General features: G+C 36.0%; 3 protein-coding genes across 5 annotated transcripts; 2 read left to right on the top strand and 1 right to left on the bottom strand.

Annotated features, from left to right (window-relative positions):
• The first annotated feature begins 848 nt into the window (after positions 1-848).
• LOC125837285 (uncharacterized protein At4g38062-like) lies at positions 849-6,484 on the top strand. The gene is made up of 3 exons (XM_049516450.1): positions 849-932; positions 2,427-5,417; positions 5,568-6,484. The coding sequence occupies exons 2-3, from the start codon at positions 2,459-2,461 to the stop codon at positions 6,347-6,349; spliced, it is 3,741 nt and encodes a 1,246-aa protein (XP_049372407.1). The 5' UTR covers positions 849-932; positions 2,427-2,458; the 3' UTR covers positions 6,350-6,484.
• A 1,442-nt stretch (positions 6,485-7,926) lies between these two features.
• Positions 7,927-16,011, top strand: LOC125837061 (mechanosensitive ion channel protein 2, chloroplastic). 2 transcript variants are annotated; one of them, XM_049516201.1, is made up of 14 exons: positions 7,927-8,003; positions 8,314-8,545; positions 8,919-8,978; positions 9,490-9,644; positions 10,121-10,244; positions 10,335-10,432; positions 10,523-10,636; positions 11,870-11,930; positions 12,060-12,209; positions 12,361-12,471; positions 12,603-12,770; positions 12,864-12,977; positions 13,910-13,966; positions 14,731-16,011. In XM_049516201.1, exons 2-14 carry the CDS (start codon positions 8,459-8,461, stop codon positions 15,706-15,708), a joined length of 2,277 nt encoding a protein of 758 aa, XP_049372158.1. In that variant the 5' UTR covers positions 7,927-8,003; positions 8,314-8,458; the 3' UTR covers positions 15,709-16,011. The 2 variants fall into 2 exon arrangements, with proteins under 2 accessions (XP_049372158.1, XP_049372159.1); XM_049516202.1 differs by having other exon boundaries at positions 7,950-8,003; positions 10,338-10,432.
• A 498-nt stretch (positions 16,012-16,509) lies between these two features.
• On the bottom strand, positions 16,510-22,290 carry LOC125837287 (O-fucosyltransferase 39). 2 transcript variants are annotated; one of them, XM_049516452.1, is made up of 10 exons: positions 21,735-22,290; positions 20,067-20,129; positions 19,883-19,964; positions 19,677-19,747; positions 19,461-19,549; positions 19,178-19,381; positions 18,526-18,796; positions 18,075-18,302; positions 17,766-17,963; positions 16,510-17,047 (listed from the first exon to the last, which is right to left on the bottom strand). In XM_049516452.1, exons 1-10 carry the CDS (start codon positions 21,837-21,839, stop codon positions 16,838-16,840), a joined length of 1,521 nt encoding a protein of 506 aa, XP_049372409.1. In that variant the 5' UTR covers positions 21,840-22,290; the 3' UTR covers positions 16,510-16,837. The 2 variants fall into 2 exon arrangements, with proteins under 2 accessions (XP_049372409.1, XP_049372410.1); XM_049516453.1 differs by having other exon boundaries at positions 19,677-19,744.
• Between the last annotated feature and the right edge of the window lie 2,505 nt (positions 22,291-24,795).

The following is a 24,795-nucleotide window of genomic DNA, read 5'->3' as shown; positions in this document are numbered from 1 at the left end:
TTGATATTTAGTTATTTTAATCATAAATTTGACAATAATTAAGAAGGGTAAAAATGGAAAACTAGGTTCAATTTATGTCTTACTCTACTTTTCTTAAAGGGTGTGAAACACCTCAAAAATTAAATTAATATGGAATGGAGGGGTACTATATAGAGAAAATTTCAGAAATAGCAAACATAATAAGGTTTTATAACTATAGTTTTGATAATTGCACTCCATATCTATAATTCCGTTTACTATGGAGGCGTGGTTGTATATTTCTGTCCGTTTGTATATTTTAGTAAAAATTAGGCAAATCACATAGTATAAGAAGGAAATTACTTTCTATCCCTACTCTTTCATTAATTACCAAAAATCCCTTTTTTAGTGTCTTTCGGATACATAATATAGCAGCGCGGATACTTTAATTAATAAAGGGCGGATACTTAAATTATTAAGTTGTTGGCACGGATACTTAAATTAATAACGGGCGGATGCATAATATAGCAGCGCGGATACTTTAATTAATAACGGGCGGATACTTAAACTAATAAAGTATCCGGTTAAGTTGAATTGGGGGAAAATAAGGGATTTTTGTATTTTAGTAAAAGAGTAGGGAAATATTGAGAATAGGTAAAGTAATGTTGTGTACTTAAGTAATTTATCCTATATTTTAACCCATTTTTTGTCTTTCTTCTTTTGGGCTTTTACTCCATAGATTTGGGCCTATGTCAACGGCTAGTTAACAATAGATCCGAACAAAGTTGTTAAGCGATAACAGAATTCAAATTTTCCATTTCAAACGGCTATTGCTATACACAGAAAAGTTTCAATTTTTTTTCTTTTTTACTCTTCCATTAAAGCTTGTAACTTTCAATTTACTTACTTCAAACTGAAAAAAAACCCAGTTGTTGTTTTTTTGAATGGACTACAACCCAGAAATTTAATCAAAGGTACTTTTTCAACAACACCCATTTTGTTTAATATTGTTTATTGATTTGTAAATAGAAAGAAAAACTGAATCTTGTTGTATGATGTTGTGTAAGTTTTTTTTTGTGGGTGTCTGAAAGATTTAGTCTTTCGGAAACACACTCTCTACCTCCTCCACAAGGTAGTGGTAAGATCTGCGTAGATTCTATCCTGCTCGGATGAAATTTCACTGGATATGCTGTTGTTCTTGTTGTTGGTGTCAGGCAAAATTACTAATTGTTAATGTTTTTATGTTTTTTCCTCTTGATTATGTGAATGTATGTGCTGTGTTCTTTTAATTTTAGTAATTTATGATTCTGTGAATATATGTGTTGTTTGAGATTATCGAGAACATGATTTTAGATATAAGGTTGCGGAGGACATAGATTAGGTTAGGAGGTTGGTAGATAGTAGTGTGTTGTCTTGTTGTCCTTCGAGACTATTATTAGCCGTAGTGCTGTTGCTGTTTCTTGTCCTTCAGTTTCTGTCACTATATTGTTGTTGTATAGTAGTTCTGCTTGTGTGATTATTTAGGGCAGATTCTGCTAGAGCATGAAAATGTACAATTTTTTTGTAAAATATTTCAATGCTTAGCATGTATGTGTTTTTTAATCTTCTATAATTCATTATTTAAGATTAAATGTGTCAATCTTTTGAAATTCTGGCATTTCCAGTGAGTAATAATTAGTGTCCTTCCTTAGAAAAAGCTTAGATCTTGGATTTATGTGGAGAAAGATTGTGAACAAGGAACACTTAGTTAGACAGTTTATTTTAGGATGTTATTGTGATTATAAGAGCTCTGCACTAGACTAGAAACTGGACCAATTGGAAGGTTCAAAAGCATTTCGAGTTTTCATATCGTCCAATGAGAGGCAATGGAGCTAAACCTGATATGTTCATTAGGAAATCCATTAAATATGTATATAAATATTTAAGGTCGCAAGTTCAGAACTCATAAACTTTAATGGTGTTCCGCGTCTGAGTTCCCAGTCTTGCCTAAATTCATGTCTTTGCCTATGCCTTTCTTGGAGGTAAGAGGTTTAGGGATCGACACTTAGCTATTACTCCTTCTGTCATCTGTCTCTATAGTTTTCATTTCTTGAGATTCTAGATTAACACAAAAGCTGCACTGTGCACTGATAGGGAGAGATACTTGAGGGAAGATAAAGACCAAAATATATGCGAAAGTGTTTTGCCAATGACTTCAGTTGGTTCGTTTCAAAGATCTTTTTGGAGATTGATATTATAGCATGTCCTATTTAGTATTGTTCCGTTGTGGTTACTGCTCTCATTTATGTACTCTCTTTTTCAAACTGCTTGGAAATTCTTTAATTTAAGTCGAGGGAGGGGTCTATCGGAAACAATTTCTCTATCTCTACGAGGTAGAGGTAAGGTCTGCGTATACTCTACCCTCCCCGAACCCCACTTGTGAGATTCCATGTGTTTTGGTGCTGAAATTCTCTCATTTGTGCAAACAGGTGTTTTAGTTGATCTCAGTTGGAGGGAGGAAATGGACACAGTACATGAAGCACTAGATGAGGCCAAACTTGAGATTGAAAAGCTCAGGGCAAACTACCAAAGTAAAGCTGAGTTGTGTGAGAACTTGAAAAGAGTCAACAATGAGTTGCTAACCAAGAATCAGGAGGCGAATTTGAAAGTTGAGAAGCTCACTCATGAATTGTCAGGGAAAGAAGATGAGCTTGCTGTCACTAAACAGTTGCACAAAGCAATCGAGTCAAAACTTAAAGAAAAGGAGACTGCTGTCAAGCATCTAAGTTCTACAAATGATAAGCTTCGTGCTGACATTGCTGAGATGCTCCAAAAGTTTGAAGAAGAGAATAGAGGGCTGGCATTGGCTTTAGATGGTGCTAATTCAACTAATATGGATCAGGAACAGCAGATTCGTTCTCTTGAACAAGAAATTGAGGGGCTAAGGGCTTCGGCTTCACAGAAGAAAAAGTCCTTGGAAGTTGATGAGAAGAGAGCCAAAGCATCCAAAGAGCTGAGAAACACCGATGATATGCTACTGGAGATGGAGCAGGAAAACAGGAAGCTCACAGATCAACTAAAATGGAGGAATGAACAGTTCATTCATCTGGAAGAGGCTCATGGCAAGCTCAGGCAACAACTTAAAAAATGTGAAGAAGAGAAAGAAGGGCTAGCATTGTCTTTAGATGGTGCTAATTCAACTAATGTGGATCAAGAGAAACAGATTTGTTCTCTCAAAAAGGAAATTGAAGGGCTAAGGGAATTCGTATCAGCTTCACAAAAGAAGTCCTCAGAAGCTGAGAGGAGAGCCAAAGCATCCAAAGAGCTGAGGCACAGTGATGATATGCTTTTTGAAATAGAGGAGGAAAACAGGAAACTTGAGGAACAACTTAAATGGAAGAAGGAACAGTTCAGTTATCTGGAGGAGGCTCATGGCAAGCTCAAGCAACAGCTTAGCAAGTATGAAGAAGATGGTAGAGGGATGGCATTGGCTCTAGATGGTGCAAATGCAACTAATTTGGATCAAGAGCAACAAATTCGTTCTCTCAAACAAGAAATCGAGGGGCTAAGGGAATTTGTATCATCTTCACAGAAAAAGTCCTCAGAAGCGGAGAAGAGAACTAAAACATCCAAAGAACTGAGACACAATGATGATATGCTGCTCGGCATGGAGGAGGAAATCAAGAAGCTTGCAGATCAACTTAAATGGAAGAAGGAATCGTTCAGTCATCTGGAGGAGGCTCATGGCAGACTCAGGCAACAACATCTAGAGGAGGAGAAAGAATGGGCTAAGGAGAGATCCACATTGCTAGATGAGATTTCCAAACTGCAGATGAATTTAGATTGTCAGTTTAGAATCTCAAAAGATCTTGAAAGCCGTTTGTGGATGTGCAATCAGGCTTTAGCTCATGAAGAAAGCAAGAGAAAATTACTGGAAGTTCAACTTGCTGAGTCTAAAACATCCTTTAACAGTGTCTGTGCGGAGTACGAGGAATCCAAGTCTATAATTGAGAGCCTGACAAGTCAGAGGGACAAAGAAATTGCGACTCTAAGAGACATATTGGGCTCAAGGGATACACTTCACAAGGAAATGGAATACCAATTCAGGAGGGTAGAGCAAGAGAATCATGAATTGATGACATCCCTTAAAGAACTCCAGGAAGCCAAAATTCAAGAAGCTGGAGCTTCTTCTTCCTTGTCAAAACTCCGAAACAAGCTCAGAGGCCTGGAGCAGGTGCACAAGGACTGTTTTGGTAATCTCAAAGCCAAAGAAGCTGAATGGGATTCTAAATTGGAGAAACTAACGGGGGAGCTTGATCTCTACAAGTCTTCTGTACAGAGCAAAGACACTTTAATTATTGAACTTCGAGAGGAGTTGGAGACGTGTGAATCACTAACATTGCAGTTAACACTACAGAATGAGGAGACTTCCATGATGCTGTTAGTGTTGAAATCTCAGTTTTTTGAGCTCCATCAAAGAATTGCTGATGATTATGCTTCTATGGAATTGGAGAAGAGAGAAGGAGTTGAGAATATCTCTACTCTAATCAAACAGTTGAATACGAAGAATGAAGCTCTTGTTAGAGTTCAGGAAGATCTCGAAGAGGAGCGTGAAAAGGTAGCACTGCTGTCAGAAAAGATCGAGTCCTTGAATTCTGAAGAACAACAACAGCTTCCTTTACAAAGAGAGGTTGATACACTAAAGGAAATGCTGAAAGAAGCATCAACTTCTCAAAGTCATTTGAAGGAGCAGGTATTGCATACAAAGAGTGACTTGGAACAAGTTCGTGATGCCTTGGATAGAGCAAATGAAGAACTAGCTGAAAGTTTCGAAGAAGGAAATGAACTGGAATTTGAACTGCAGGTATGGAAATCTGTTGCTGAAAAGTTGAAAGCCAACTTGGAAGAAAACCTTCAAATGAGGAGACAAATAGAAGCCTCCCTCCTTGCCCAAGCAGATGTTGAATTTGACCTCAAACAAGAAAGAGAAAGCCTTGAACTCGAGCTGGCAGAAAAAGATACAAGAGTGAATGAACTCCAGCAGAAGCTCTTTGACCAGAAAAGGGAACAGACAGCGTTGCTCAGTGAAAATATTGAGGACAAGAAGACTTCTCAGGATCTTCAGAAGGAAGTGGAGTATTTGGAGCAAGAGTGGGTGAGAAAAGAGCTTGAAGGTGCCATTTTAGCACAAGTGGAAGCAGAAACAAAGCATAAGAAGGAGAAAGAGAGCCTCCACCAGATTGTTGAAGAGAAAGACCACAGAATATATGATCTTCAGAAGGAGGTGGAGTATTTGGAGCAAGAGTGGGTGAGAAAAGAGCTTGAAGGTGCCATTTTTGAGCACGTGGAAGCAGAAACACAGCATAAGAAGGAGAAAGAGAGTCTCCACCAGCTTGTTGAAGAGAAAGACCACAGAATAAATGATCTTCAGAAGGATGTGGAGTATTTGGAGCAAGAGTGGGTGAGAAAAGAGCTTGAAGGTACCATTTTTGAGCACGTGGAAGCAGAAACACAGAATAAGGAGAAAGAGAGTCTCCACCAGCTTGTTGAAGAGAAAGACCACAGAATAAATGATCTTCAGAAGGAGGTGGAGTATTTGGAGCAAGAGTGGGTGAGAAAAGAGCTTGAAGGTGCCATTTTTGCCAAAGTGGAAGCAGAAACAAAGCATAAGAAGGAGAAAGAGAGCCTCCGCCAGATTGTTGAAGAGAAAGACCACAGAATATATGATCTCCAGCGGCTTGTCAACTCGCTGGAAAATGAGTTTGAAAGTTCAACTAGCTCATTCTCAGCCAGTCTCTCGGAAATGCAAGCAGAGGTTGATATGTTTCATAAAACCTGGGAGAAGATGAGAACAGCTGAGATCCTAAAAGAGATTGAAATACAGATGAGGAACGTGGTGATCGTTGAATTAGAAAATGAATTTTGCAAGTTGCAAAAGGAAGTGGAGCACTTGGAGAAACACGTGTCCAATTCTGTTGGAAAAAGGACAGAGCTTGAAGATGAAATTGAAGCCAAAAGATCAGAGATAGATGTGTTGCAGTTTAAACTTGAAAAGCAAGTAAGAAGCTCAGATATTGTGATCAAGAACCTTCGTAAAGAAAAAGCGAAGCTTCTTGAAGATGTCATGAAATTGTCATCAGACAAGGACAAGTTGCTTGATACTTTCATGGAATTATCAGAAAGAATTTCCCGAATGTCTAAGGAAGATATGCAGCTAGCTGGTAATTTGGAAAGAATGGTACAAAACTGTTACAGCAGTATGCCGGGAACAGACTCGAAATGGGATAATGAATTCTTTGACCCTGTTAAAGAGAACAATAGCAGACACCCTTCCACTCCAACTTCCACTTCAACCAAGAGATTAGAAGCTATTCTTGATGAAAGATCACCGTTGAGATCTCTCAACACTTAACAAGGAAATTCAAATAAGGAAAAGAGAAGTTATTTTTTTTGTATAGCTTCTTGACAAACTTGATCTAATTGTTGTTATCTTGTCAGCAATCTGTAACTGGCTCGGAAAAACACGTTTACTAGAGCTTCCATTTAATAAACTGTAGCATTTATTCATTCACTTTTATTTTTTGGTTCTTTTTCAAGTCACCTCCTTGTATACAGTCGCAAGCAAATGACAATGACAACCAACATTTAGTACTGTTTTAATGACTGAATTTTGTATTTGTGTTGTATGTTTGGGAAGATTTTGTTACCTACAAACTGTTCTCATGCCTTCTAGAAATCTGAATTAACGGTTATATGAACAATTAAACTGTCTGACTGAAATCTGTCTTAATACATCAAGAAAACATCATTAACAACTAGTTAACATAGAACCTGCTTCATAACACAAAATCATTAGTTACTTTTTAACTGCTGCAGCCTTTAAATCTGGGATATAAAAGACTCCATCCGTTCCTTTTTGACAACGTAACATGTTTAAGGCCACAAAATTAAAAGTCATATGGTAAATTCTACATATCTTTAACTTAACACCACAAGATTCAAAAGTTTTTTTACTTTTTCTAACTCCATGTGACCATGTCAAGTCAAAACCAGACTAACAAATTGAAACGAACGGAGTAAAAATTTGATAATTTGATGTAACATTACAATGCATTTCCTAATTCAAGCCATTATAGTTACTTGTAAGTTTTGCAAGTGTTATTTTTAAGAAAAGCTATCTAACTTGGAGTTAGCTTGCTATTGTTTGCAACTTGTTAAATCATGCAAACACTTGGTATGTAGGATTTCAATAAAACGCCAGTATGAATGTTCTTCCTTTCGAGTCTTTTGTCTTATGATCTATAGATCTTATTTCACTAATCTTTTATTTATTTTCACAATATTTGCATTTCTTCTAGTCCCTTTGAAAGAGGAAAGGTCCTAAGCCTTTCATTATTATTCATTATTCATCAATGTTAATGAACACAACTTCTTAACTCCTTTTTTACCCCATAGAAATATATATACTATTAAATATAGAAAGTGGTTTCAGTTTGGATTAGCCTTAATTTCTCCCAATTTTTGCTTCTAAAGAAAACTAACAAAGCTATCAAAAAAGACCATAATTTAACGTTTACACAAATATTAAAGTAATATTCGTATCTTACAAATTCTCCCGTTAAACAAAATTCTCATTTTTCCTTAACATTATGAATGTTACCAAATGAAAAAAAAAAAAAGCCTCAAAACCTTTCTCCTACTACCAGAAAGTGGATACCAACAATAATAGATAGTATATAGTTAGTGTATAATATATATACATATTTATCGAACGGCCAATCATCAAATTATTGGTCATTCCATAATTGAACTTGGTGTTTTCAACAAGGACAAAACTAGCACCTCAACCTCAAATTTCCCAATTGGTACCCTCCATTGGAAATATTATTCCCAATATGCCACGTGTCCCAATTATATGTAACTTTTTAATTTTTATTTTGGGAAAAACACATTTTTGCTCTTCTTCTTCCACCTCCATAACTTTTTCTTCCCTTGTTTTTACAAAGCATCATACATACGGCGTCGTTTTGAAGGTTTCTTCCTTTCTCTGTATTCCGGTAGGCAAGGTTAGTTTCATCATCTTCATCTTCTTGGTAGTTTCCTTTATTTTCTTTTTTCTTTTTTCTTTTGAAAGTTGGGTTTTTTTTGCTCAATTTGGCTTAAAATTTTCAATTTTCTGTATTTTTTCAGTTTTTATTGGAAATGGATTAGTAGAAATTTGAATTCTGTGAAAAAAGAAAATACCCATGTAAAAAGATTTGATTTTTCATTCAAACTCCACTTCTGAAGGCTGATTTTTAGGGTAGAATTGAGACTAGGGTTATATTAGTGACTTAATTTCAATTCTGATGATGTTTTCATTTATGGGTTTTGCAGATATTTTTCAAGAGAAGTAGAGGTTGAGGGGGGAATCATCACTATCCTTGTTTTGTAATTAGGAAGACTCTTTGATCAATGTGGAGTAGTTTAGTTATCTTATGCTGCTAGTGATAGTTGGTTGTTTGCTTAGCCTTGTCCAATAATGGCTGCTGCGGGTTCTTTGCAGTTGTCCCATTATTTGGGGACTTGCAAGAACCATGAGCGCCTTAAGAAATATTCACCTATACAGGTACCTTTTCGACTTGGTTATATGTTTTATTTACATCACTAAATCTTCTTCCCATATTGAGTGAATGGTAGGAAACAACACCTAAAGTATCCGTGTTTTCGAGTTTATACCTATCACCTACTATTCATCAAAACATACATACGTTGTTCATATTTCCTATCGTTCTGAACGATGATGGTATTTCATGTAGGAAAAGGGAACAACTAATAGTTGAGGTGTGTTTTGATAAATAGTTGGTCATAGTTCAGGTAGATAGGAAACTCAAATACATGATAGTTCAAGTATGAAACTTGAAAAAAAGGGATACTTTAGGTATTTTTTGACCATTAACTCTTTTATATTATTTGGTTTAATTCCACTTGCTTCCTTATAGAACACACTTGGAAGGAGCAGGTGGCATTCTTGTTGCACGAATCTGTCATCTTTTTCATCGGTAAGTACTTTTGATTGCACGTGGATGACTTCTTTGGATTTCAGAAAAGATTGGTGTAAATTGTGTTTAACTTCTTTCCCCGTCTCCCCTTGCCCATCCCGTTCCTACCCATGCATTGAAAACAGTCTTGTTTATCTCATTTTATAGATATTGGTTCACTTGTAAATGATTGAACAATTCAAAGGAGAAATGGAGTCCTCACTCCTCATAAGGTCTAAAAAAGGAAGGAAAAAAAGGAGAAGAAGAAAGGTCTAGAGGAACTTTCTATCACTTTGCCTTCACTATCCCGGTTAAAAGAAAGAAGAGAAAACTCCAAGAGAAAAATAAGGTGGCAATCTTGTAGTAAAAGAATTAGCTCAATGGGTATTATTTCTTACGATAGTGTAATCTATGCAAATAGGGTGCTTGCGCTTTTTCCTTGTTGATATCTTCTCTGTCATTCAATTGTGGTAATGTATTTGGCTTCAGAAATTTGTTCTAAACTCAATTTTCTGTTATGTTACATTTTCAGCGGCAGGACTCTTGGAGTATCCATCACTTAAGAGGATTGCAAGTGAAGAAACATGTGCTCCCATATAGAAGCAATTTGTTCAAGTGTAATTCTTTCCTAAAACCTGACCAAGCTTTTGACATTTCTGTAAAGAATGCTGCTATTATACTGAAAAGGTAATTCTTGTTTGTGTTCAATCAGAGAAGACTACGCGTGTATTATTTACTATATGTAGCCTTCATATGAATAGATCTGGGTAAAGATGAACAAATCGAAATTCAAGATTAGATGACGATGATAGTTTGAATAATGCTTGAATTAGGAGGATAGCTATAGTATCTTAACAGAGATGTTAAGAAATTAAGTTAAAGCAGCTATCTACATTGTGTGGTGAAACCCTTTACTTTTTTAGATCTAATATATTGAAGTTGAGTTTAGGCGTCTTGAAATGGTTTACTAACCATAGTAAATAGGATGAGGTCTGCCTGCTTATTTTGAGGAAAAAACAATAGTTTTTTTTATAGCACAATTCCAACTTGTATGCACATACTTTAGTATCGGCTGCTAGATTTCACCCCTTTTACCTGTTTAACGTAGTTTATATTGTTCCCTCATAAATTTTAATGAAGAAGATTATTGTTGATTCATGCAGATCATACAATAGCTTACAAGGAAGCCCACATCTGCTTAAGTTGCTTCCGGCAATTGGAATCCTTACTTTTGCAGTTTGGGGTCTAGCACCATTTCTGCGTCAAAGTAGAAATGTACTCCTTCATGTATGAGTATGTTTGTTTTGGTTATATTTCTTTGTACATATCCCTCTTCGTCTATTTTTAGTTTGACAACAATGCCTGATTATGGTGCAGAAGAGTGATAACAGCTGGGGAAAGAGTGGTACATATTATGTTATGACCTTTTATCTTCAACCTTTGCTGTTGTGGACTGGGGCAATGCTTGTCTGCAGGTTAGTTCATTCAATTGCAAGCAGAGATCTTTCCTCATGACTGATTTACTTCTTGATGGCAAGCTGATGCATGAAATATATTTCTTGCAGAGCATTAGACCCCATGGTGCTACCAACAGAAGCTAGTCAAATTGTTAAACAACGGCTTCTGAATTTTGTAAAATCATTGTCTACTGTGCTCGCCTCTGCATATTGTTTGTCCAGGTAAGTGTGGTTTCTGGAGATCTTAAAAAAAACCCTTTGTAGCCAATCGCTTATCTAATTTTAATATTAATGAATTACGGGTGAATGACGGGAATTGAACAAGCATATTGTTGATAGAACTCCAAAATGACATTCTTTTGACCAAATTTTGCTCTGCTTTACCACTCAGAAAAAATGGAAGATATTGTTAATAACTAGAAGTACGTCTTGTTCATTAACATCTTGGAAATATTCTGCCATAGTTAGGGCAGTCAAACCTATGCTCGAAAATCAAAATATTTTGAGCACAGTTTATATGGTTCAGGTGTATTTTATCTTTAGTATGACTTATTTTAAATAGAACTTCTTCAACCAACTAAACTTAAACAACATTTGATGATGAAATATGAAAAAAAATTGAAAAAATTCTGAAGCAGAATACGTTTTTTGAGGCGTTATAAAGAAATCATGCTTGTACTAAAATCAGTGGTCTAATTCTAAGGTTTCAAGCGTTTTTGTGTTGACATTGTCTACTTGGACTGTCATATTGCAATTGGTTTAAAAGTTGTCCATATGTCGGCATTTGTCTTGTGCTTTCTATTTTATACTCCCTTCTAGTAGATGACTGCATTAAGTTGCAGCAAGATAAAGTGAAGAAAGTCTTGAGATATTTATATTGGTACACATCTTATATCAGAAATGATATGGTATGTGCTTAAAGTAATAAGTTAATTGTTTAAAAGAGGGGTACTTTGCTGAATTATGACTCAAGACTAGCCTAAGTGTTGTGTATTTATCTAATATCTTAGAGATGGAGAACCAGGTCAGATACACTGGAATAAATTAGAGAGCAAAAGGCCTCTTACATTGCTTTGGGTTGAGGGGTGGAGAGCATCTCTTAAGCTTTCTTGTAGTATTTTGTCAAAAAGCTGGATGCTACTTATTTTACAATAATCACATGTTTGATAATACCATTTTGGTAAAGCTGTAATGCTGCTTAATAAGTGCCTTCATATCCAAACTTTGCTCCAATAAATTTTTCTATTTGATACACGAAATTGTATTGACTACACTGTCTCTAGGGGTTTGTAGATTACCTGCTTAAATGTCTTTTTCTCTATGAGATTGACAGAATGGCACTCAGTATTCTCTGTATTCTGTAGGCAAAATTTATTTATACCGATGTATTCGTTGCTTCACAAATAGCTGTTTGTTGTATCTTCTTAAGAGTAAACCTTGAATGATTGAATGCAGTGTTATTCAACAAGCACAGAAGTTTTTCATGGAGACAAGTGATGCAAATGATACTAGAAATGTAAGAATTCTTTGCACCTATTGGATTAGTTAGTGTCATTTTATATTTATTTTTTTCTTTTGATGAAAGTAATTTTTGTTAGTCTCAATTGATATATTGTACATATATGGGTGTCTTGCTTCTTGGCAGATGGGCTTCCAGTTTGCTGGTAGAGCTATTTATACTGCAGTGTGGGTCGCAGCTGCGTCATTATTCATGGAGTTGCTAGGCTTCTCTACACAGAAATGGCTAACGGCGGGAGGACTTGGGACAGTATTGCTGACACTTGCTGGTCGCGAGGTCTGTTTCATAGTTTATCTTGCTGAACTTGTTGGTTATAACACCATTATTCAAGCTCATCTTCATATAGGCATGGAAACGGCCGTTTATAGTTCTAGTTCCAGTTTCGATGAAGATGGTAATGCAATTATTCTTGTGATGTTGTTATTAGATATTCACAAATTTTCTTTCAAGTATCATGATCCATGCCACCCGTCCGTTTGTCCTTAATGAATGGATTCAAACCAAGATTGAAGGCTATGAAGTTTCTGGCACAGTTGAGGTATGAACTTGCGCTTGAGGGAAAAAACCAGTATTTAATGTTTGAGATCAGAAGAATGTATGAGCCTTTTCCTCTAGCACTTTTCTGTTAACTTTTCCGCGACTCATAATTTCTCTATCTGTTTTCTGCAGCATGTGGGTTGGTGGTCCCCTACAATCATAAGAGGCGAGGATCGAGAGGCTATTCACATTCCAAACCACAAGTTTACAGTTAATGTTGTCCGGAATCTGACTCAGAAAACTCATTGGCGTATTAAAACTCACTTAGCCATCAGTCATTTGGATGTCAGTAAGATAAATGTGAGCATTACTTCACTCTTGTAGCCAAGAAAATACAGCAAAATAAGTTATACTACTGATGTTTGATCTCTATGTTACCATGACTTTCTGTAGAATATTGTAGCTGACATGCGCAAAGTTTTGGCAAAGAATCCCCAAGTTGAGCAACAGAGGTTACATAGAAGAGTATTCCTGGAGAATGTCAACCCTGAAAATCAAGCCCTGTTGGTTAGTGTCAATGTTTGATTATTAATATCTTGTGACTTTTGGATGGATTGTCATTATCAGTGTAAAGGCTGCTTTAGTTACATGATTGTCGAACCAGTATGTTTTGAAAATTATCTTGGGTGCTTTTACTTCTCTCTAGGGTGTAAGAGCATGTCTGGTCTGCTTGCAATTTTCTAGATCTGGAGTACCCAGAGTAATTTCATAATCGTGGCTGCTGCTTTTGTTGCCTCCAGATATAATGGGCTAGAATTGTATCTTAATTGAAGTTGGTAAACTCTTTTAACAAAGAATTAGGGTTGTCTTCCAAACTAATCGATTGAATTGCAGTTCCCGAGCAGGATGTATAGAAAGAAGCAAATTATGTAAACTCAAGGCACACTACTTGGTGCCCATTTACTGAAGATTTGTGCTTCATGAGTATCAGTGAGACCATTATCTTAGTACCCCTCGTGATCTATTTACCTTGAGAACTGGTACTTAAAGCAAGTAAAGAAGTACCACTCTCCTTCTTTGATTCAAGGTAGTGTATAGTATAATTGGAAAGCAGTGTGTGAATATTATCTAAGTTCATTATGTAATGGCAGTTTATCTAATTGACTGATGATCTTTCCATTTGCTAAAAAGCAAAATTCTTTCATGGTCCAGTTGAACCTAGTCCACTCTGCTTGCCTGCTTTCAATTAGCTATTACTTGGGGTTATGGCTGACCCATCCATTTAGCATACTCTGTATGTCAGGGAACCAATTGTTGTTTGCATGTGTGTGTGTTTGTATGGTTAGGTAAGTGAGAGACTCAGAAATTCTCGAGGACCGGGCTGTTTATGCTCCTCAACATGTACTCTGTCTCACATGAAAAGTTGCTTGACATTCTTGAAATGCTATTCCGCTGGTGGTTTATTTACTCTTATAAATATCTGCTTTATTATTGTGCAGATCTTAATATCCTGCTTTGTCAAGACATCACACTTTGAAGAATACTTGTGTGTCAAGGTGAGTGAAGATCCTGCTACAAATCCTATATGAAGAGTTTCTGTAATCCAGAATATTTAGTAAAACAGTAAAATGTTCTATCCTCTATTTGAAGCCCACTGCTTTCTGTAACTTTAGTATTAATCCTGGCAATGGTAGGAAACTGTCGATAAAATATTTCTTTCAAAATCCCCATGTATGTATGCAAATGAAGTTGATTGTTCCTTGCCGAAGTTCACTTCTCTCCCGAACCCTCCCATCACTTGCTCCCCAAAAATCAAGTAATTGAAAAGCCACAGTTCTGTAGGTGCCAGTGACAAAAATTTTTGTTGGGGATTAATCATCTAGTCCAATGAGATGTGCTCTTTTCTATTTTCTGCCTTGTAGCCCATGAACAATAGGCAATAAGTTTACTTTATCCAGAAAAGAGTGGAAAAAGAAGGCAATGGTTTGTTTGTCTTCTGAGATGCTTAACACTTGAATGTAGCTATAAGTAATTTCTCGGCTTCTGAAGGTTGCTTTATCAGACGATTCTTCTGCATATTACGAATAATCTGCTCATGAAATACATAGCGAATTGCTGTTTCATATGTTTGTTTAACAAGAGATGGTTGAAATATGGAATTTGTGAACTGAGATGAAAGTTGGCACCTACCTGTGTAGTGGTCATTTAATTTCAGGAAGGATACTTCTTATTGGCTATTGCTAGTCGGTTTTGGTTCCATTTCATTTGGAGATCCACAACGTTGTGTTTTGACCTTTTCTTTTTTCTTGGATGACATTAGGAAGCTATTTTGTTAGATCTTCTCAGAGTCATTCGACATCACCGAGCTCGGCTTGCCACTCCCATCCGTACTGTTCAGAAAATATATAGTGATGCTGACTTGGACAACATGCCATATGACTCTGCCTTCAGTCGTGGAGCAGCATCAACTCGTCCGTTGCTACTGATTGAGCCATCTTATAAAGTCAATGGGGAAGATCGCACAAAAGGTCGACCAATTCGTGTGAATGGTGAAGAAGACACCAAGGAAAAGTCTACCATGAAACCGGCACCTGACAGCAAGGTTGAAACCAAGAGCGGACCTGCATCTGATCCTAAAATCAAAGAAACACTTCCAGCTAACTCTAATGGTAAGGATGTGCCAATTTCTGACCTGAAACTTGATCCCAAAGTTGACAAAATGGCAAATGCTGAATCCAAAGATGACATCAAAGCATCGTCGGATCCAAAACCGAGTAAAGCAACAGTGAAAAACACTTCAAAACCGGTCCCAAAAGCTGAGCTAAAGTCTGCAGAAGTTGGTACTTCTGATTCCAAAGATCCTCCAGAGAACATCTCTAGCAACAAGCAAGTTAAGAAGGTAAGCCAGGGAAGTGGTCGCACGACCAATGTAGTTGATAATTCCGCAACTTCTCCATCAGATGTTAGAGAGAAAACAGGAAATGTCCCATCTACTTCACAATCTAAAAGAGAGGATGAAAAACCACAAGTCACACAACCATCTGTGCCATCGAAACCTGCATTGGAAGAGAACATTGTTCTTGGTGTTGCTCTCGAGGGTTCAAAAAGAACCCTTCCAATTGAAGAAGAGCTGTTGCCACCACCAAATCCAGCAGAATCCAAGGAAATGGCTACTAGCCGTAGTAGTAGTAATGCTTCTACCATTGCAGAGAAAGATAAACAAGATGGACAGCGTTCCAACCGACCCAATTCTACGGCCCCCGATCAGTCTGGTAAAAGGCCCTCAACCGACAATTGATTCGACTATGTTTTCACTAACAATTCATGTGACACTTATTCATTGTCAACACCAAATTTGATGTTACTTGGTCCATTGAAAGAGTTGTCTTGATGTCCAGGATAGTGAAGTATTTAGCCTATCACTCTAGTATAAAATTGGTCAACTTATAGGAGTTAATCATGTTAGTTTCTATTGGTTATTAATGTATGTATTATTGTCATGTGTCCAGTTTGATCCTCCAGTGGCATGTTTTTTTGGTTATTGGCCTGGTTGAGCAACTTCTATAGGAATTGTCATTTTTCTCAGTCATGCTGGTTTACAGCAGACACACACACACATGTATTTGCCATTTGTGTAATCTATATCTAATCAATGATCCTACCAGAGATAGTCAACAAACTTCATTCTTGTTTTCGTGAGTGAATCTATCAAATTTGAACAGTGATTAACGATCACTATAAGTCCAAGGAATTTGTTCTTGGCATCATTCATAAAAGATCCAGATTCCTACTTTGTATCCAAGGCTTCTAAACTTTCAATGAGGTGAAAGGCACATATTCAGATCTTGCCAACTGTTTATCCTTATTCTCTGCATTTCATCCTTAACCAGCGGTCTCTAATTTAAATATAGAAAACGAAGAACCCTTGACCCGCTCTGCAAGGGGGTTTTCGAGTTTGAATATAGAAAACCAAAACTAGAGTTGAAGTGGCTTGAGAAGAATTTGGTTGCACATTAAAGATACTTCAATTTCATTAACTTCTAGTTGAAAGCCATAGTGTAGACATAATGAAATCAATTCCACTAGTTGCCATTTGATAATTATCAACCTCTGCTACATCAACCAAATGAAACAAACCACCCTTTTGATTAAACTACAAGAACTGACATTACATAGTAAAATATATCTGTCAAGACTAGAATACTACTATCTGTATATGCACTCTTCATAGGAGTAACACACATATATTGTACAACATATTCCTTCCACCCCTACCGTAAATCTCAACGTGGTGACACATAAATATATATTACCCCTACAAGTCAACAAAAGGGGTGGCATCTTATTTATAACTATAATATAAGGCATAATAAACAATAATGTGATGACCAAACAAATAATAATAAAGATCTATATGGTAGGCCCTCTCAAGCTTGGCACATACAATCAGGAGCAGGATATGTATAGAGGGATTGCTTGGGTTTGCGGAGTCTGATTTGGCCTTGTCTGTTTTGGTGCCCTTCAATTACTGATTCTTGAAACTCAGGCCAAGTGAGTGTCTTGTTCAAGAAAAGCTGGCCTAACAATGCCATGTTTGGCCTTATTGTCTTCATATTGTTGTATGTTCTGTGTCCCACCTGTCAATTTCAAGGTAGGTGTATTATTCATTAGCTGTGTGGACCACATATAGCCAGCCTAATAATGCGGCATTTATGTTCTGTGCATTGACCGTGTAAGAACTATTTACACAGCCAAATCAACAACATACCCAGTGTATGCATACCTTACTCCTACCTCGTGGAGTGAAGCAAATCAAAGTAGTAACAGAAAGGAAAAACGTCAGTGAAAAAAAAAGATGACAACTAATAGGAAAGCAGTGCAGAGCATACATGCAAGGAACAGTGACATCAACAAATCACTTAGGGTAAATCTCTGCCGTCTGTCCCACTTAATGTGATGCACTTGGAGTGGCGCGTTTCATTTTACGTGAAGATGTTCGAGTAGACAAAGAAAGAATGACAGACTTTTGAAGCTAGTGATTCAATGTCACGATATTTCTGTGGCTATAAAACCATGTCTTTTAAGGTTTAATTGGCAAGTTCAAGATTAAAATGTTTTTATTGATTAGAAAGGTGTCAGACCAAAAACAACTAAAAAGGCACAACAGAGAGGGAGTAATCAGGTAATTGTAACTAACCTGCGATTACAAGTTAAACTATACTCTATCAGTGTATGTAACTTAAATCTACTATTAACATGTTTGAAAGAAATGACTAACAACTAATGGAGTAGATTCTTAAGGGCGGTATAGCAAGCCACAGTGAAACTAGAAGATGAAAAGATTTGAATGATTACCATTGCATTGTGCATATTTCCAGGGGAGGCGGAAACGAAAATATCACTGTGCATGCCAACATAATAATCAACTGCAGCCAATAATGAAGCCTTTCCTTTGATAAGAGCTCTTTCCTCAGAAGAAGCAAGGCTCTTTTTATCTTCCATCAGGGGAAACAAACTTCTTAAGGCTGAAACCCTGCGTTCCCCGCCATAAACCTAGAGAAAACATGAACAAGCTTCAGGACACGAAGATATTGGCTTACTTCAAGTATTCTAGCCTTAAAGAAAGGCATATTGTTTCTATAAATGCAGAACTTCAGTGAAGACCTTATGGGAGGCAAGATATAGACGAGTGTTGTTGTCGAATCCCAAAGCTGCCAGCAGCAATCCAACTTCTTCGGGGGTCAATGGGCACCGTCCTTGACTCCTTAATTCTTCATCAGTAAATTGAGAGTTGATGACCCTTCCTCCCCAAATTACTTGCCTGTATTTAGCTAGAGCCAAATTTTCAGCTTTGCCACCACCAAAATCACAGGCTGAATGAGCAGCCATATCCTGGAGAGATAACAAGTCCAAAGGTTCTTAAATTATGTGACACTTTGGGTGGAGTAAAATTGACTAAAAAATACGGTACTGAGAAATATTCATCAATAAGTAGTGTTATATTGCCTATAACAGGCAGTAAAGGAAAGCTGATCTTTTCAGGAAAGTGGATGTACTAATATTTGATCGGGAGATATTGCAGGACAGGTAGTTCAACAACAGTAAGGTGTTTTACCTTGTCAAAGCGAAGGTGAAGAACAGCAAACTTGCCACCTCCTTGTTTGGGCTTAAGATCAGTAACCTCTCTGAGGTAGTTGTTACTAACCATGTTGTCTTCACTAGGAGGAAACCTCAGGCGAGTGATAAGGGCATCCCCGAGTTGTCTGATGTGCGGAACAAAGGCCAATGCTTGAAAGTTGACTTTACATCGTAGGTGTTGGAGGTACTTGGGCATGTTGTCAAACGTCAGCCGGTGAGAAAATGGTGCTATGGCAGCGATTCCATAACTGATCCATTCATAAAATATTAATATACAAAGCAATGTCACAAATTCCAGCAAAAGGCTGATAAGAGAATTACTATCTGCAGAAGCTAATAACTGAACGAACAGAATATGACTATATCAAGAAATAAATCAAACACATAAAATATAGTCCATGCCTGACTTAAATTTTGGTTTAAGGGAACATACAACTTAAAATGAATAGTAAAATCTTGGGCAGTGGAACTTTTGTAGAATTCCCTTAAGTTTTGAGCACTAAATCCTGCCAGTAATTTACCAATTATACATTTACTTTGTCATACGGGTGGGTTGAAACTGAACACAGTCTACATGACTATCATACAACTAGACCAAATTCTTCAACAAAAACAATCTTCTGACTAACCTCTGCAGTACAGGTGACACATTCTCTAAATACCAATTTGCTGAAGCATGAACTGGAGCAGTCTTGATTCTTGTAGGTCGGATAGCTACGCCATAATATTCTCGCGTGCTCCAAGAGAATTCATCAGGCAACTCTTTGACTATAGCTACGTCGTCTTTCAATGCATTGATGAAGTGATCCACATCAAAGATGTCCTCGAATGAGCTGTAGCAAAGAGGACGATAACTTGTATATATACTTAAAAGTTGAAAGTAAACCAATTTTAGCACTATACTTAAGATACCTTGAATCTTGCCAAACAGGATTTACTTCCAACTGAGGGATCACAAGTGTGGCATTCAGAATTTTGGCAACGACAACTGCATCACAGATCTTTTCCAAGAAATATAGATGTCAGTAATGAAGGGTCAAACAGCTTGTTTCTATAATCAAAGGAGTTGATCATTATTCATTAATGTTGTTTCTATGAACTATCAAACAAAGGAATCATAATACGCACCCCCATCCTCTGTTGATTTAGTCCTCCATCAAGGAACACTTGAACGTATCCCTCAAATTTTTCAGGTACTGCTGCATAGTGCAAGGAACAGTAATTAGTCATTGGAAAATTAGACGGCAAGATCACGCTGAAGCTCAATCGAGTTATTGCTTAACAGCAAGCCTTGAAACTAGATGTAAATTTTAGATGTGATCATAGACACTCACTGGAGGCAGCATCAGATTCAGAACAAGGTTTCCATCCTTGGTGTTCCAAAGGTGTCCAAAGTTGTGACTGTTCTTCATTGGACTAAAGACAAAGAAGAAACCAAGCAAGACACAAACTCATGACAGGAGAACAGAAGTTAATTTAAGAGGAACAAGTGAATGTGATCAATAAGGTCTTACGCACAGTTTGGCGTTGTATAGCACTCTTCGCAAGACGTGAGTGCCTGAATTTTGGAGCATTCAAATCCTGCACATGCAAATAAGTCTATACAATCAATTTTTTCTAGATTGTTCCAGACATAATTACATAGATACACACCAAAAGCACGTAATTTATTCTTTATGGACGCAAATTTACCAGATTCCTAAAGTTTGTCAAAGAGATCACAAGGAATTTCGGAATTGGAACAAAAGAATCTAAATATGTCGTTTAGTCGAACTTCTCTAGTCCTTTTAGAGTCCATGTAATTCAGACTCCGGAATAATCATGGCAACCTTGATATTTCTTTGGTTATATCCTGTTTGCTTGGCTAGCCATGTTAGGTTCTATTCAAGAAAGTTATGCAGACCCCAAGTTCAGTTACCCCTTTTCAATCCTTTTATGCAGTAGCAACTGCAACAGTAGAGACCATAGTATAACATTACATCAAGCCTTTAAGTTTGAATACTTCCAATTGACATTGAAGCCAAAACCATGGATAGGAATGATTAGTTTATTGCTTGTCGCTTGAGAAAAGAATGATTATTTCCTCTTCTTTGGGATAGGATATGCATGTGATGTTTTTCCCAGAAAATTATGATTTCCTCTCTTTGAAAGAGAAGTATAATCATCTTGCACCAAACAGAATTTTATTATTATTATTATATTATTTTAGGGCAATAGCAACTTCTTTGACTGTGTTGATCTACCAAATATATAAAAATTTAACTGAAAAATCAGATCTTTTCAATGACATGAGAATTCTTCCATACAGACTGTACAGTCAACAGATCCAAAAACTTCCCATTCCTGAGAACCAGGCAAGTGGCATGAATACGGGTTTAAGACTGGAAGAAACCATTAAAGAAATGACACTTAACTAGTCCAAAGTCAACAGATCCAACTTTAGTGACTCACCAAATCCCTCCTTAAACAACACCAATCACTGCTAGATTTACAAATTATACCAAAACAATAGTTTTTTGCCAGTTTCTGCTTCACTTTTCTGCTGTCTTGATATCAAAAGATACTACAAAATCAGCAAAATCCACCTAACAAAAAAACAACTTTCTTTCCACAATGCTAGTAAACAAACCCTAATTTCCACATCCAAAAAAAATTCCACAATTGCTCATATCCACCAAAAAATCAAGACTAATGCTTACCTCCTCACATAGAAAAGTCCACTCCCTTAAACCTACACTCACACTATCTACACTTCCATTTCTGCCAACCCTAAGATCTAAATCTTTTACCCCCTTACCTACCCTTGTAAAATTAATTAATCTTTAGATGACCATTTTCATCCAAATTCCCCAAATTTCACTCTAAAACCATTTTTCACCTTAAAGATTGCATTTTTACTGTTCTTTTCCATCACCCTCTTTCTCCATCTACCTTTTCCATTCAACTCCATTAAACCACTAACAAAGAACACAAAATAGAAGAAAACATAAAAAAGCTACATTGAAGAAACTTAAAGATTGCCATTTTACTGTTTTTCCATCACCCTCTTTCTCCATCTACCAACAAAGAACACAAAACAGAGGGAAACAAGAAAAGGGTACATTCAAGAAACAACAACAAGGCAAAATAACTATGTTTATAATTACACAAGACAAGCAAAATCTAAACAAAAAGATAGAAACTTACAGAAAGAATGGTGGGTGAGGCATGGCTAAAAGTAGTAAAGTAAACAGTCAAAAGAACCACAAAAAGACCAGCCATAGCACCCCCTCCTCTATGATTTCCACTCATGCTGCTTCTTCTCTTCTTCTTGTTGCTGCAGTGTATTTTTGGTTTTTGGCTCAACCCCTAATGAAAATATAAAGCATATAAAGAAAAGGGTGTGCCTAAAAACTCTCAAAAACTTGAAAGAAAGGAATACAAGAAAGAAAAAAAACAGTCTTTTTTCAAGGAAGAAAGAGAGAAAGAAATCAAGAATCAGTAGGAAGAGTAAAGAGGGGCCAATATCATTATGAGCCTCAGTAAAAGCATCTCACATGGGGACACCTATCTCCCTTCCATATAATATCAACACATTTACCAAAAATCAAAGCATATAATAAAACCAAAGAAGCAAACAGCAAGCTTACAGCTGCCCCTCTGAAGTGATTTTACTGCTACAAAAATTAGTTTCTGTGAAGAGTAAATGCTTTGGGGATGGTTCGTCTTTATCAACTATCAAGATGCAAAGGTGTTTACACCAATTACAGCCAAACAACGGATAGATTCATTGAAGTGAGAAAACATGGAAAAACAATTAAAAAGGTACATCCACCGCTATGTACGTGGCAACAATTGAGGTGGGGTATTAATCTTTTGATTTCCGTGTCCATATTCGTATTAAAGTTCAACTAATTTGCGTACTAATCTGGATTTTCAGAAAAAGTGATCCCTTTAAGTATCTTTATATATTCCTAACTTAAAATCGAGACTTTTAATTAAGAAAAAACATTATCATTCATTGCACTATTATGTACGTGGCAACAATTGAGGTAGGGTATTAGTTTTTGCTCATTTTTTTTTTATTTTCATGTTTAACCTTCATATTAAAATCTAATTAATTCGTGTACTACATACTAATCTGGATCTACACTATAAAGGATCTATTTAGAAATATTACATGGCAACAATTGAGATGGGATATCAGTCTTTTCTTAAAAGAATATTGATATTCGTGTCTAATATTTATATTGAAGTTCAATTAATTCGTGTACCACATACTAATCTCAATTTGCACTACATAGAATTTATTCAAGAAAAGTGCTCCCATTAAGATTTTTTACATATTTAGAACTTGAAATCGACAATCTTAATTAAGAAAAAAGCGTTCAATATTTATATTAGAATCTAACTAATTTTCGTATTACATGCTAATTAAAATTCGTACTACATAAAATTTATTCAAAAAAGGTACTCTTATTAAGATTTTTTACATATTAAAAATTAAAAATCAATAACATGAATTAAGATAAAAAGCAGTTTCATCCGTTGTACCGCGACTTTTGATGGATGAGTCTTTTCTTGATTAGCTTTATTGTGAATGTCACAAGGAGGATTACTTTATTAAAAAAAATGTGCTTTTTAATGTGACTAATAATAATGGTTGCACAATTGGCTATTTAGGCACCAAGCCACCGACACTTGCTCTGTTACTGTTCTTTTCACATTCACAATCATCAAATAAAAAGGAAGGTGAGTGGTGGGGTATATTTGGTTGGGGAAGGGGTTGTTACAACTATTATGAACGCTCGATGTTTGATTCGATGTTTTCGGTATTCAATTTTGATAATAAATTATTAAAAATAAATATGAAATATCATATTTTATTTCATATTTATTATGTTTGACTCAATATTATGATTTTATATGATTTATGTCCAACACTAGTTCATAAGTGATTTTTGACTTTTTTTGGAAAGATATTTAGTAAATAATATTGAGAAATTTGTAAGATTTTTTTAGATTATGGTTTAAAGTTTTTCTCTTTAATAGACTAAATAATTTATGGGGAAATATTGATTGGTAATTTAAAATTTGGTAAGTTATTATAAAAAATATTAGATGTATGTACATTATTTGATTTGTAGTATTAACAATATATAAGGAAACGGTGGAGTCAAGTCCCTAGTTTCACCAACATGGATTGTGGTGCACTGGTGGTAGTGATTCACCCTTAACTAGAGGTTTCAGGTTCGAGTCCCGAGTATGGAGAAAATCTTGTTGGCAGCGCCACCTCCGAATGGACCTTGCAGTGCGCGATTCGGATTTAGTCGGAGCTCCAATGTGGACTCCGGAAGCCGGGTGGAAAAAAAGAGTCCCTAGTTTCATTTCGACCATTAAAATTTATTTATTAAAGGGTGGAACGTTGTAATATATGTAGGGAAGACCTTCATAGATTGTGTACCAATAATATAAAAATCCAAAGATAGGGTCAGAAATAATTTAATTAATGGAGATACATTTTCAGAAATTGATAACGCGTAAATCCTATCAAATAAGACCAATCAATATTCAAATGTTGTCTGGAAGAATAATTTTTCAAGAATTATGTTTATATATTTTTTATAAATGGGATAAAATCTAAATAATAACCTAAAAAGAGATATTACAAATCAATCGGAGCTTCATTTAGTCATATGCTCGAGAGATAGTTTTCCGTATACTAATAAGGAACCTGAATCGCAATTATTTTAACTATAGTCTATAATTATTCCAAATTTTAACCAAAAAAATATTTTAAATGACTTTATTTATCAAACTCAATCTCAAATTTTTTGATTAAATTTTTAAAAAAAAATACTGTCCCACTATAATTTCCCTTTTGTTTTTGAGTGATTTGGTATTGAGGGAATAGGATGAAGAAAAGCTTTTTGAGCCCTTTTTTCTTTGACTGTTTTTGTTGCTATTTTTTGGTGCCATTTTCCACCTTAAATAGACTCTAATTGTTTGCTCTTCGAATAAACAAGGCCATAAAATGAGTAAAAATAAATAAATAATTGTTTAAAATGGACCATATAACATGTTTGAAACTAAAAAAAAAATCGAATTTAACTTTAATATATGGTGAAAAATGCAATTAAATAAGCAATTATTTTTATTTCTCACTTGTGTCGAACTAGATTTGAATTCGCGTTAATAAATCTCACATCCTTATAAAAGTGTCTCCGTATTATGCAGAATTTAAACTCGAAATCTCTAATTATGAAAT

Source organism: Solanum verrucosum, unplaced genomic scaffold (genome assembly GCF_900185275.1).
Source record: "Solanum verrucosum unplaced genomic scaffold, falcon-dt-bn FXZP01000165.1, whole genome shotgun sequence".
NCBI lineage: Eukaryota > Viridiplantae > Streptophyta > Magnoliopsida > Solanales > Solanaceae > Solanum > Solanum verrucosum.
Note: the sequence above shows the minus strand (reverse complement) of the source record. Positions and strands in the feature narration are given on the sequence as shown.